The 15,000-nt window shown below is 45.7% G+C and overlaps 1 protein-coding gene and 1 long non-coding RNA gene across 2 annotated transcripts in view; one reads left to right on the forward strand and one right to left on the reverse strand.

The window, feature by feature from the left end:
• Nucleotides 1–15,000, forward strand: part of LOC138952911 (uncharacterized) — a 142,118-nt gene that overhangs the window by 37,213 nt on the left and 89,905 nt on the right. The gene's annotated exons all lie outside the window — the stretch shown is intronic.
• Nucleotides 6,152–15,000, reverse strand: part of LOC138952909 (perivitellin-2 31 kDa subunit-like) — a 21,736-nt gene continuing 12,887 nt past the window's right edge. The window contains exons 6-7 of the mRNA XM_070324660.1: nucleotides 8,080–8,258; nucleotides 6,152–6,491 (exon numbers count right to left, since the gene is read on the reverse strand). Coding sequence (XP_070180761.1) covers nucleotides 6,273–6,491; nucleotides 8,080–8,258 — 398 coding nt within the window. The 3' untranslated portion in view covers nucleotides 6,152–6,272. The remainder of the gene's footprint in view (nucleotides 6,492–8,079; nucleotides 8,259–15,000) is intronic.

Genomic DNA, 15,000 nt, shown 5'->3' on the forward strand with positions numbered 1-15,000 from the left:
GAGGGTAATTTTGGATCGTTACAGATATTTTGTCAGATGTGACGCAATGTTTCGGAAAAAGTTGTTAAACTCGTCATAGCATTGTTCGCTTATGTCAAAAAAATTCCTTACTTTGCATGTCTACAGATAAATGATTCGTACAGCTACTGTGGAAGTTTCATTTACGTGTAATCACTGGTGTACATTTGCTAGTCATGCAAACACATGAGAAAAATATGGAACGTTCAAGCTGTTTTCCTCTGACTGCTGCGTGCCTCTCAAAACATGCTGCGGTCATGCTTGGCTGGGCATCGCTGTGGCACCAGATTCGTCCCTTAAATATCAAGCCTGTTTACAAACCTAGCAAATTTGCGTCAGTGCATATACGCACATAAAACTTTCGCAATGTGTGTATCAATTATTTGTCGAAAGACATGCGAAGTCATGAATATTTTGGACACAAGTGAACAATGCTATGACGAGTTTAACAATTTTTTTCGAAACATTGCATAACATCTTAACACATAACTGTAACGATCCAAGATTTACCGCGAAGTATCTTCAGTATGTTAATAAATTATTCTGAAAGTTTAAAAGCAATCCATCAAGTCATTGCTAAAGTGCAGCGCTTTTTGTCATGATACCCCTACAAAATGACGCAACAAGTCCCGTTTTTGACCGCTCTTGCGATCGACACCTGCATCAGTAGGAATAGCATAGCACACGAAATACGCAAGCTAGCTAAACAAATAAACCTGTTCAGGGTAGATAATTGATTTGACTTTTTTTTGTATGTAAAAGTTGCAAAGTGTTGCGTATTGTGATTTTTTGTCGATTTTTAATTGACCCCTTCAGTTTTTTTCAGGTCGATTTTGAGGGTACCCTTATTTGAGCGGCTGTCACGTGATCCTTGTGAAAGATATCTTTAATCCAAAAAGTGATCCTGATAGTCAAGTGAACGGCCTTAATTGGAATATCAAGTTTTAATGACATTACACGGGAATTAATGCTTTAATGTGGGGGCGAAATTTGTTGCAATCATGTTTTTGTCAAGTTTATTTAAAAAAACATGAATTTGAAAAAAACGGTAAAATGGAACAGAACACTTTAAAATTAATAACCAGAAATAAATCAAACTGGATTCATTAATGTAAACACATGAGATAAAAATGGAACTTTCAGGCTGGTTTTCTATTGACAGCGGTTATTGCTTAGTGACTCTCAAAACATGCTGCGGTCACGCATGACTGGCAGTACCCTTTTTTTGAGCGGCGGTCACGAGAACCAATGTAGAAGAAAACTTTGATCCAAAAAGTTTGCCAGATAGCCAAGTGGAGGGCCTTTAATCGCATAGAAAATGTGTATGAATTTACTCGGGAATGAATGCTTCAGTTGGGGTACGACGAAAAAAGGGTACAGTTATATTTTTTGCCGAGTTAAGTTATTAGCATTTCAATGTTCATTAGAATTTGAAAACATAATTTATGTACACATGAAATAGTACATCTCTAAGCCTTCTAAGTGTTATGCAATCCGTTAGACCGGACTACAATTCGATTAAAAGTGAGTTCCTTCAAGTCACATGTCGCCTCAACTTGTTATAACAGCCACATAGGACGTAACTAAAGGCATGTATCAGGACAAAATGAGAAAAAATACCTGGGGATATCATCTGAAAAACTTATATGTAAAGTTTCACGAAGATCTGTTTAATAGTTGGTTTTGTTTAGGCAATGGTAGCTTTCTTAGTCAAAAGTTGATCAAAATTAATGTAAAAACAAGTCGCTTGAAGCGATATCAAAACTTTAAGCCAATCTGCGTTTCTGACTCCAATAAACTACCCATACACATGTTAAACAAAAACGCGCTGATGCAGGTCTAATGCAGTCAGTTGTATTGTTCAGTTACATTTTAGGTTATTGTTGGTTTTGAGAGGCAATATGGGAAGGGACATAACAACTATTGGCTTATCTATTCGTCATCTCAAGATGATTCCTTCCCCTTTACACCCGGTGCAGGCCATGTGTTACGACGACATAATATACAATGCAATTCGCTGATATCGTTTTGTTTGAAAGAAAATAACGTTTATGCTACGTAACGATTCAAACCGATCAAAGCTACAGAACTGATCTGCCCTGTTCCCGAGAAATCACGGACAGCAGGAGATTTGCAGTCGATATTTTTCAATGTCAGTCGAGTCATTTTGACGGTCCTTCGGGAAGCTCCGTTTGTGTCATACCTCTTCCGCGTGTCAGTCTAATCATTCGCTGACACAATAACAAGTAACTAATTATTGATCTGTTTATGGCGTCGTCACGGTGCTAGCAAAGTACAGCGAGAGGCCGTCAGTGCAAATACATGTGCTGTTTGTTTTTCTCAAATTTCAAAAGGAAAGTGGAAGTCGGTGTGGGAATACAAACCAGTACTCAGTAGCAGTATTTCCAGCCTGATTTGAAGAAAAGGAAGGCTTAACGAATCGCAAATAAATTTGTGTCAGCACCAGTATGTCCTAATTGACGGCATGTCCAGATTTGAACTTGACATGATACTTTCAACTGCATGCAAATTGAGACTGTACCAGAGTTATTTCCGACCTCTCGCGGATTTGATCGTGACTCGGTGATTGCTGCCGAAAACGGAAGAATCCAAGCAAAGTCGCTGAGGGGCTCTAGTCAAAATGTCCACTGCCCAAGTCTTCGCTGCGATTGTTTGCACGGAGCTTGCTCTCCTTCTTGAGTTTGTGGCCATTGCAACACCTAATTTCACCATGTGCGATGTAATGGGGAGCGACATGGATAGATACGGCCTCTTGTACGTGCGTCCGTTCGGTGGATTTTGTAACAGCTATATAAGCATCGCTAGTGAGTGTCATTTAACGTTATTGGGCGTCTCTGGCAGGCTGTTTACTAGATTAAAGGCACAGTAAGCCTCCCGTAAACCATCACAGATACTGTCAGGCTTTTACACACAGTACAAAAACCCTTCCATTTGAACGCTCACCAAACGGGAACATCCTAGGTGCCCTACGTAAAGAGCGAGCAATTTTCAAAGAATTTATTTTTGCGTGGTTTATCTTACCCCTGAGCCATCGTGAACCCGTGTGATCCAGTTTTTCACAATGCAGTCGTCAGTTTGTAATTTGAATGCGGCTCGCTGTGAGCTTATCTGCAATAGCACGTTATTATGTACCTCTGACTTTTCACGAAACAAACGAATGTGGTTCATAAGAACTCTAGCGATGGCTTTTGACTGCCTATAAACCGCCGTCTGCTACGAAAACCACGACCTTGCGTGACCCTGCTTCCGGGCTTTTTCAAACTTTCAAAACTTCGAGTTGTACTGATCTTGTCTTGATGAAAAAAGAATTCTTTTATGATTTAAGAATGTTTGTGTAACAAGCTGTCAATTTATTATTTAGATTTTAAAAGTTAGGTCTAGCGCCAAAACGCACCACGGTCCGATTCATCCTGATAATCGCTCCACGGCTATCGCCAGTTGAAGGGAAGTAACTCATTTTTGACCTGAGTTTAGGATGGTGACTGTTCAAATGGAAGGGTGTTTGTACTGTGTGTAAAAGCCTGACACTGTATCTGTGATGGTTTACGGGAGGCTTACTGTGCCTTTAATAGAATGCTTGATAGATCGAATGCTTGATTGACTAGTTATATGATTGATTGTTAATTGATTATTTAAATATTTGATTGGTTGTTTGGTTGATAGGTTGGTTGGTGGACTGATTGTCATCCTCTATACCTCAAAGGTGACAGAATGATAAATCAAAATACATCTTAGACTTGAAATATGTGTGTGTATGTATGTGTGAGTGTCGGGGGAGGGGTTGGGAGTGTTTATGTGTGTTTGTGGGGAGTGTGTTTGTGTGTGTGTGTGTGTGTATGTATGTGTGTGTGTGTGTGTGTAAGTGTGTGTGTGTATATATATATATTATATATATATATATATATATATATATATATATATATATATAATTATGTGTGTGTGTGTGTGTGTGTGTGTGTGTGTGTGTGTGTGTGTGTGTGTGTGTGTGTGTGTGTGTTTAATCCGATGTAAAGTGTACATTTGGTGGCGCAGTGGTACGTAATCTCAATGCGCCCTTTGACGCACTGAAGGGAATTGTGATGGGACATTTTCATACACACACACACACACACACATACACACACACACACACACACACTCACCAATACACCCACAGGCACAAATGCACACACACACACACACACACACACACACACACACACACACACACACACACACACACACACATACACACACGAATACAGCACTCGTTGCATGTTATGTAAACAGGGCCGGACCAAATGAGTTGTAAGGGGGGGGGGGGGGGGGTTCCTCCTTTTTTGGGGGGGCAAATCAGCGAAGTGGCGAAGCCACAAGCGCGCGCCTGCAAAGCAGGCGCGCGAACTAGGGGGGGTCCGGGGGCATGCTCCCCCGAAAAAATTTTGAAAAACGGTTAAAATCTGTGCAATCTGGGCCTTGCTTTGAGGGTTAAGAGCAGCATTGTGGGGGGGGGGGGGGGGGGGGGTACCTTTTTCTCATCGGATTTCACATTGAATAAAATTTGTTAGAGACACACACAAAATTTATTTAAAAAAACAAAAAAACAAAAAAATACTCAAAGCAAGGTACATGCTTTTTCCAGGGGGGGGGGGGGGGGGGGTCCGGAACCCCTGGAACCCCCCCCCCTGGGTCCGGCCCTGGTACAGTACTGGTGTCACATGACTGATGTGAACCAGTTGATTGGCTAATGGCGATGCGCTTAAATCTGTTAGGATAACTTTTCCACAGAGCGTATTCTTACGCCCTTTGCCAAAGGCAAAGCGAGACTGTACTCTCATCCTCAGAATTAATTAATGACATGTAGCTTATATTCTCCACAATACCAAAATACCATAAATTGCCTGCTTCTCAATTAAAGCAGAAGTGTTTTTTTCTGACAGATTGCACGTGCCTGTGTCACAGTTGCCACTGATCTAAAAAAAAAAAATAGAACCCGCTGTGTCTAATTTTTCAGTTTCGATTTGCGAAAATTCTTTTCATAATTATGCCGTAGCTTATTATCCACATTACCAAATGATGAGTTAGTATACAATTCCGAGTAGCTAACAGAAAACACAAGTGTTATTCCGATAACGTACCAGCATTTTGGAATATACGTAGCAGACTACACTGAAATACGACTGCATCAGTTCAGTAAATGAATGGTTTCCGAATTATTATTTCAAGGCAAGAACAATCGGAATCGAAAACGTGTAGGGTTTAGAACGTCCGTACCATATATAAGACTTATTAGCCTGCCTCATGCGTGCAGACTCAGTGCAACGTGACGAGCAATTTTTGTTTTTGGAATGAGACTTGCAGTGGTTCGATTGCCCTAGCCTAGCAGACGACATAAACCCCGCTCAGAAAACTAACATGTTGGGCAAATGTGAACGAAAAAACGATGGGGATATAATACGTGTAGGGTTCAGAGCATTCTTACCCAGGGCCGGACCCAGGGGGGGGGGGGGGGGGGGGGGGGGGGGGGTTCCAGGGGTTCCGGAACCCCACCCTTGGAAAAAGCATGTACCTTGCTTTGACTTTTACTAGTTTTAGCACCAAAACAATGCTGCTCTTAACCCTCAAAACAAGGCCCAAAATGCACCAGATTGCACAGATTTTAACCGTTTTTCAAACATTTTCCGGGGGTGCATGCCCCCGGTCCCCCTAGTTCGCGCGCCTGCTTTGCAAGCGCGCGCTTGTGGCTTCGCCATTTCGCTGATTTGCCCCCCCCAAAAAAGGAGGACCCCCCCCCCCCCTTACAACTCATTTGGTCCGGCCCTGTGTGTGTGTGTGTGTGTGTGTGTGTGTGTGTGTGTGTGTGTGTGTGTGTGTGTGTGTGTGACGGAGTGATTGAGTTTGTGTTACTGTTTGTCGATTTCTTACGTGAGCCTTGATGGCTTCGCCTCTTGTTCTTTATGAAACAGGAAAACTTGTTTTGAGAAAGTGAAAGTATGCAAACACTTTTTTTTTTTTTTTTTTTTTTTTGCAGTTTTGCCGACTGAAAATGTTGCTGACAGCTCTTCACGTTTATCCGGCTGTCACCGCTCGAGATAGGCAGTTTGCAAATTATAACTAAAATGAGATAGGCAGATTGTTCAGAAGCCAAAGAAGTTTATTTTGCGTTTTTCTGAAAACACCAAATAATGACATAGGCAATTATCTTGTGAGCGTGACGTTATGTTGCAGTCTAAGTCATGGACAGCAGCGGACACTCAGAATGTGCCCAGCCATATGTCCTGTCCTCTCTTCACCCCCCAAGCGTAGCAGCCATTATAGGCGTCGACAACCTTTAGGTCGCCAGTCAGTTGGATCCAGCCGGTCCCACCTGAATTGCTGCTCGCCATTCCCTCTCTTCGCCAGATTTGGCCATTGCTGCTAACACCGACGACGAAGTCTTTTCCGACGCCCAACGACACCAAACCCCCGTTCACCTGTTAAAGCATACAATCCAGTAACGAGTCAAGCAACTTCAGGCAGACACGCTGATAAATTAACTTTTTAAAAACCTACAAGTGTCTTGGTCGCACGATATTGTCCCCCCAGTCTTTTTTTGAAATGTATATTCAGTCACTGTCTCCCAGCCTTATCAGTCCCACCCAGTACCTGTGTTGCCACTGTCTGACAGCCTTATCAGTCCCACCCAGTACCAGTGTTGCCACTGTCTGACAGCCTTATCAGTCCCACCCAGTACCAGTGTTGCCATTGTCTCCCACCCTTATCAGTCCCACCCAGTACCAGTGTTGCCACTGTCTCCCAGCCTTATCAGTCCCACCCAGTACCAGTGTTGCCACTGTCTCCCACCCTTATCAGTCCCACCCAGTACCAATGTTGCCACTGTCTCCCAGCCTTATCAGTCCCACCCAGTACAAGTGTTGCCACTGTCTCCCAGCCTTATCAGTCCCACCCAGTACCAGTGTTGCCACTGTCTGACAGCCTTATCAGTCCCACCCAGTACCAGTGTTGCCACTGTCTCCCAGCCTTATCAGTCCCACCCAGTACCAGTGTTGCCACTGTCTCCCAGCCTTATCAGTCCCACCCAGTACCAGTGTTGCCACTGTCTTCCAGCCTTATCAGTCCCACCCAGTACCAGTGTTGCCACTGTCTCCCACCCTTATCAGTCCCACCCAGTACCAGTGTTGCCACTGTCTCCCACCCTTATCAGTCCCACCCAGTACCAGTGTTGCCACTGTCTCCCACCCTTATCAGTCCCACCCAGTACCAATGTTGCCACTGTCTCCCAGCCTTATCAGTCCCACCCAGTACAAGTGTTGCCACTGTCTCCCACCCTTATCAGTCCCACCCAGTACCAGTGTTGCCACTGTCTGACAGCCTTATCAGTCCCACCCAGTACCAGTGTTGCCACAGTCTCCCAGCCTTATCAGTCCCACCCAGTACCAGTGTTGCCACTGTCTCCCAGCCTTATCAGTCCCACCCAGTACCAGTGTTGCCACTGTCTCCCAGCCTTATCAGTCCCACCCAGTACCAGTGTTGCCACTGTCTCCCACCCTTATCAGTCCCACCCAGTACCAGTGTTGCCACTGTCTCCCACCCTTATCAGTCCCACCCAGTACCAGTGTTGCCACTGTCTGACAGCCTTATCAGTCCCACCCAGTACCAGTGTTGTCATTGTCTCCCAGCCTTATCAGTCCCACCCAGTACCAGTGTTGCCACTGTCTGACAGCCTTGCCTTATCAGTCCCACCCAGTACCAGTGTTGCCACTGTCTCCCAGCCTTGCCAGTCCCACCCAGTACCAGTGTTGCCACTGTCTCCCAGCCTTGCCAGTCCCACCCAGTACCAGTGTTGCCATTGTCTCTCAGCCTTATCAATCCCACCAAGTACCAGTGTTGCCACTGTCTCCCAGCCTTATCAGTCCCACCCAGTACCAGTGTTGCCACTGTCTCCCATCCTTATCAGTCCCACCCAGTACCAGTGTTGCCACTGTCTCTCAGCCTTATCAGTCCCACCCAGTGCCAGTGTTGCCACTGTCTCCCAATATCGCCATTTTCCTACAACCTTACCTGTTCCCATTCAGTGCCAATGTAGCCTGTGTCCCCCATTGACCCTGGTCTGTAATATATCTTACTGTCCGCAGCCACTGCCCAGATCCCTGCTTCACCGACGGAGATTTGTGTCAGATTCAGAGATGAGTCCGTGTGGGCGAACCATTTTCCCATCCTCGAACACTTGGAGCTGAGTCCTATATGAAAGCATAGAGTAGGCCTATTAGGCATGGTAAGGCCTATTAGGCATACTTTATCTTTAACTTACCATGCCTTATACTTTATCTTTAACTTACCATGCCTTATACTTTATCTTTAACTTACCATGCCTAATAGGCCTACTCTGTTAAAGATAAAGTATAAGGCATGGTAAGTTAAAGATAAAGTATAAGGCATGGTAAGTTAAAGATAAAGTATAAGGTAAGATAATTGTGTGTTTAAAGATAGTATACTGAGGGCGCCATTTTGGAAAGTTTTTTGGAAAAGTGCATGCACGTGCGACTGTTACTAGCAACGCCGCGTCATACAGGCGGAGGAGCCTCTGGACTGTTTTTGTTTCCAGCACAGGAGAAAAGTATCGCATGGAAGCTTATCAACTCACTTTGATTCAACTGATTGCTATACTTGTGATGCAGTTTCCAGGCAATTGTGCCGTGTGCGTACAGTGGATTTCCAAGATTCTTCAAATTGATCAATTTGCCAGAAAATTCTCACAAACAGTCAAATGTGATCCGATTAGAGCAGATCGACCAGAATCAGATCAAGTACGGTAATGTAAGATAAAGTATAAGGCATGGTAAGTTAAAGATAAAGTATAAGGCATGGTAAGTTAAAGATAAAGTAGAAGGTAAGAGAAATGTGTGTTCAAAGATAGTATCCCTGGAGTGATCATTTACAGTGCTTCTACCCACTCAGGCCTCGCTCTACGCCCCCCCCCCCCCCCCATTCACACAGATATACAGGGCCACTGAGTGAACATAATTATACAAGCAAACGAGACTGTGCCAAAAGGTGACGTTTTCATGTCAGTATGTCCCAAATGACATCACCAGTACATTTTTCATTCTATCTAATCTGTTTTCGTTCTATTTTTTCTAATAACATGCGTTAACAATTGATTGCCAACTGGAATGGAAGAGCACAAAAAGTGTAACTTGATATGTAGTTTCTCTAGAGGGAAAAACATCTTCCACTTTCATGTCAGTGTGTCCCATGCAACATACATTTGCCAAACAGCTATGTGCAAGTAGATTATTTGTTAGTGGTATAGAAAATACTGATCAACAATTAAAGTCAGTTTTCACATTCATTTTCTACCTATTTCTTATTTGTTTATTCTGTTGGCAATGGTGAAATGTCAGCAATCGTGTGTCATTCGGGACAGTAGACATGACACCTGACCTTTTGGCACAGTCTCAAACACATCATTATAAAATATACTGTAAAAACCCTAGCAAACGCCCAGTATCTAGCAAACGCCCACCCCCCACTTTTGACCAAAAATTGTGCAGGGGGGTCACTACCTAGCAAACGCCCACCCCGGTTGTTCTTGTGGTTGTGTTTTTGTGTGTATGTTTTTTTTTTATAGATAAAGGTACCTGATTGTATTGTTATAGCGGGGTTTTTTTTTTAGTCACAAAATATATACAGTCCCAAAATAAATCAACATTGATTTGAAATGTGTCTATATCACAAACCCAAAATCATCACCATCTGTTACACGACACTTGAGATTGCCACAAGTTCTCAAATGTCGTATAGTTGTGTTCTTTTATTCTACGTCGCCCGTCTTCGCAGCAGCAGAAAACAACTCGTCAAATTGAGTTCGAGGATTTATTTAGCATTACATACATACAACTGCACATCTAGCAGAACTCAAATAGAAGCTTTTTTAACATTCAAATCGCGCTGGCATATATAGTAAATACTCAATCTCGAGAATATTCCAGACCGAACACGATACAACTACATTATACGAGCCGTGCATGGACTAAACTCGCGACATTCTCTCTGACGTACATCAAAAGCGCCGACACACTTAATCCGAACGAACGCCACGAACTCACGACTAAAACAGCATGGTAAACAACTTGTTTTGACAGGACTAGAAAGTTCACCTGCATTCTCGTCCAAGCATAAATATTGTGTTTACAAAATATAATATCGGTACTTTCCCACAAAGTACAAATAAGTCAACTACATGCAACACACAAAACTGAACCAAAGCTCAGCAACGGTAGCGTTTCCTAACATTACCCCCAACACAAGAAGAAATTTACCTAATTTCTTTCAATCATTGAAACGCTACTTGTACACATATTATGTATACATAACAGATTGAAATCCAGGTATGTACATTAGTCTGTTGGAGAATGAACACAGTTTTACTCACATACTCGGCTGAGAAAATCTGCTCCAACATTGTCTGAACCCTTAATCGATTCCACTCGCATATCAAAGTTCTGCAAGTACATCACCCACCTCATGATACGATTATTCACAAACTTCGCAGAGTTCAGGTAGGTGAGGGGTTTGTGATCAGTCTGAAGCACGAATTTCACCCCTTGGAGGTAGAGTTCAAATTTCTTGATTCCCCACACGATGGCTAAACACTCTTTCTCCATGGTCGAGTAGTTCTTCTCGGCTCCTGACAGCTTCTTGCTGGCATAGCTGACCGGAAACGGTTTACCTCCATGCTCTTGCATCAGCATGGCGCCGATCCCTTCGTCCGATGCGTCTGTACGCAAGATGAACTCTTTGGCAGTATCAGGAAGGCGTAGCACCGGGTCTCGTGACATCAGGTCGCGCACGGTCTGGTATGCCTTCTCCTGAGCTGGTCCCCAGAGTATTCGGTTGGGGCATCCTTTTCGGGTCATGTCCGACAAAGGCGCCGTTATGGCGGCGAAGTTTGGAATGAACTCTCTGTAGTACCCAGCCAATCCAAGGAAGGATCGCACCTGCTTCTTGGTTTCAGGACGTGGCGCATTGAGGATCTTGGTGACGTTTTCCAACAAAAGCCCCTTTTGACCTTCCTTCAGTGAATGACCTATGAAGTCAACGTTGTCGGTCCCCAAAATGCACTTGCTGGGTCTCACGGTCAGATTGGCTTTTGTCAGGCGGGAAAACAGTTCCCTCAAAGTCTCCAGATGCTCCGCAAAGGTCTCCGTGTGGACTAGCAGATCATCCCAGTAGTACACAACATTCTTCATTCCTTTGAGCATTTTTCGCATTCCCCTCTTCAGGGTAGCACCACTGTTCACCATGCCAAAAGGCATCCGCAGGCACTCATACGTTCCGTCTGGAGTTGCAAAGGCGGTCTTTGGTATGGCCTCTTCGCGCACAGGAATCTGCCAATATCCCTTGCTGAGATCGATCTTTGAGAAGATCTTACTGCCAGTCACCCGTCGGAACAGATCAGCCGCCGTCGGCATTGGTTCAGGGTCAAACACGGTGATCTTATTCACTTTCCTGAAGTCAATGCATACCCTGTTTGTACCGTCTTTCTTCTTGACAACAACAACGGGAGATGAGTAAGGGGATGATGACTCACGGATGACCCCCATCTTCAACATGTTGTCGATGTCCTTCTTCAAGGATTCCCGAGCCTGAAACGGGATAGGGTATGGTTTTGAGCGAACAGGAACGTCAGATGTGAGGTGGACTTCATGTTCGACCAAGGACGTAGAGCCTGGAACATCAGAGAACCTATGGGTGAAGTCGCCCATAAAATCATGCAGCTCCTTCTGCTGATCTTCTGTCAGGTCAGGTCCTAGCTTGACGTCATCCACTCCCTCTTTCTTGTGGAGGTCTCCCAACTCCAGTAGTTCCTCGCCGTCGAACTCGTCTAGTTCGGCTGGTTCTTCCACACTTGCTGCGACCTGTACTGCTTCCGGAGGTCTCTCCACATACAGTTTCAGGAGGTTAGCGTGGTAGATCTTGGACTTCTTGCTGACATTCACCTTGTAGTCGTTGATCCCTACCACGGCCTCAACCTCGTATGGGCCTTTCCACTGCATCAGTAGTTTGTTGTGATCAGTGGGAAGCAGTATCAGCACTTTGTTACCTGGTGTAAACTTCCTGTTTACGGCTTTGCGGTCGTAGTAGTGCTTTCCACTATCCTGAGACTTTCTCAAGTTTTCTCTAGCAATCTCGAGAGTCTCCTCCAGTTTCTCTCGCAACTCAAACACGTACTGGTAACTGTTCTTCACTTCAGGTGTGTCCACATCTTTCGTCCACAATTCCTTTAGTATTTGCATCGGGCCTCTCACGGTCCGCCCGTACATCAGCTCGAACGGGGAGAATCCAGTGGACTCTTGTGGCACCTCCCTGTATGCAAACAGCAAGGCATTGATGTAGCGATGCCACTGCTTTGGCTGCTCACTGCATAGTTTCTTCAGCATGGACTTCAGCGTCGCATTGAATTTTTCGACCAGCCCATTGCACATCGGGTGATAAGGAGTCGTAGTCAAGTGACGAATGCTCAGCAGCCTGTTGACCTCTTCCATGCATTCAGAGACAAACTGTGTCCCCAGGTCTGTGAGGATCTCTTCAGGAACCCCAATTCTGCTGAAAATGTCCACAAGTGCCTCGGCAACAGTCTCGGTGTCAATTTTCTTCAGAGGCACGGCTTCTGGGTACCTGGTTGCATAGTCTACCAGGGTCAGTACCCAACGATGACCCGCTTCACTTGGCGGTTTGATCTCGCCGATGAGGTCAATGGCCACCCTCTTGAAAGGTCGGTCGATCAAAGGCATCTTCTGCAACGGCACTTTCGGGACCCTTCCTCGAGGTATGGTTTTCTGGCAAATATCGCACGATCGGCAGAATCGAGTCACATCTGCATGCAGTCCTGGCCAGTAAAACGCAGCCTGGATTCTGTCCGATGTCTTCTTGACACCCAGGTGACCTCCCATAATAGAGTCGTGGGCCACCTCCATCACCTGGCGCCTAAGTGGTTGAGGCACCAGAACTTGACGTAATGGCTTCCCACCGTTGACTCTCGGGTGCTGGAACACTCTGTACAGGATCTTGGCCTTTACTTCAAAGTGCACAGTGCCTTCGCCCTTAGTCATCTCCTTGACAGGACGACTCCTGTACTTTGTCAAGGTCAAATCAGCTTCCTGTAGCTGAATAAGCCGATCCCTGTCCACGACAGCAGTTGCAGAACTGTTGGTGACCCTGAGTGGCGTAGTTGTTTTGTCCTTCTTCGCCTGGGCTCTGGTCGTCACAGCGCTTACAACCTGCGGCTGGTCGCGGCGATGCACAGTTGCTCTGTCATCTCGTAACAGTTCGCTGATATCTTCATTCGCGAATGGCAGTGGGTCTTCCTCCTCAGCAGCATGCTGAGCTGAGCCCATTCTCCATTCGACATCAGGGTCATCAGGACGTCTCGCACCCCCAATGTTCCCAATTAATAGATCGTACAAGGGCTTCTTCAGGCAGACGGCCTCAACTTCTCCGGTGAAGTATGGAGTATCTATCTGGATCTTTGCCACTGGTGCCCTCACGCATTTGCTGTCAGCCATGAGCGTCCACTTGAAGTCACCAGTGAACTTCTCTGTTGGCACCAGATCCTCTTTGACAATGACTCCATTGCAGCCCGAATCTCTGAGAACAGTCACTTCCTGCTTCTCAACAAATCCCTTCGACACGGGCATGTTCGACACTGACACAGCTGCGCTGGCGACGACAGAGATTGACCTGCCATTGGCGAGTAGAAGCTGGCCATCAGATATACATTCTTCCACGTCCGATGGTGTGGCCACTTGCTCGGCAGCCCTTGGAAGTATGACGCTGCTCGCACATACTTGTTGGTTCGAGCCACTCGTTTGCCTCTTGTTGTCGTAATATCTCCGTCGATGTTCTTGCGCTTTGTCATTGACATGTCCGTTATTTTTCTTTTGGGGACAGTTGGCGACTCGGTGGCCCTTGGCATTGCAATGGAAACACGTTATGTTCTGCCCTTCATTGGATGATGGTGCGGACTCAGTTTGTCCCTTGGCAGGTTGGTTTCCCTGGTTTCCGCTCTTCTGGAAAGGTTTCGATGACTTTGACGTCCCCAGGGTCCTTCCATGAGCAATGAGATAACGCTCAGCAGCATCAGTAATGTCCTTCAATTTGTTCAAACCCCGCAGTTTTTGCTCTTCCAAGCGGGTCGCCAGGTCCTTCGGGCAGGCATTAAGGAACTGCTCCTTCACGATCAAGTCCCGCAGACTCTCGTATGACTGCTCTTCACCTGATAACTCCACCCACTTCTGCAGGTATGACGACAGGCGCTCCACAAACTGGCTCGGTGTCTCTCCAGACAATGGCTGGCATTCGCGGAAGCGTTGACGGTAGCCCCTTTCAGTGAAGTTGTAGCAACGCAACAGAGCTTCCTTCAGTACATCATAGTCTCTGGCGTCATCGTTTGAAAGTCTAGTGTAGACCTCAAGTGCTGCCCCAGTCAAATGTGCGCTGAGTTGAATCGCCCAGTCGTCGCGCTGCCATCTAGCACTCTCAGCGAACCTCTCGAATCTTGCAAGGTAGCAGTCGATCTGGTCCTTCCCGTCAGCGAATGCTGGAAGTTTCGGTGCCCTGTGTAACATTTGCTGCTGGTTATCTCTTTGGCGTGGTGCCTCGTGCTCATTTTGAACACGCACCATTTCTGTCTGAAGCTCTAAACGCTTCGTCTCCATTTCTATTTGGAGCTCTAAGCGTTTCAGCTCAATTTGCCTTTCTCTTTCTTCACGCTGCGCTTGTCTTTCTTCACGCTGCGCTTGTCTTTCTTCACGCTCACGCTGCGCTTGTCTTTCTTCACTCTGCGCTTGTCTTTCTTCACGCTCACGCTGCGCTTGTCTTTCTTTTTCTTCTCGCTCACGCTGCGCTTGTCTTTCTTCACGCTGCGCCAGCAGTCGTGTCTGGGACTCGACGAACTCCGTCAACTGCTTGCCTTTTAGT

Source organism: Littorina saxatilis, linkage group LG17 (assembly GCF_037325665.1).
Source record: "Littorina saxatilis isolate snail1 linkage group LG17, US_GU_Lsax_2.0, whole genome shotgun sequence".
NCBI lineage: Eukaryota > Metazoa > Mollusca > Gastropoda > Littorinimorpha > Littorinidae > Littorina > Littorina saxatilis.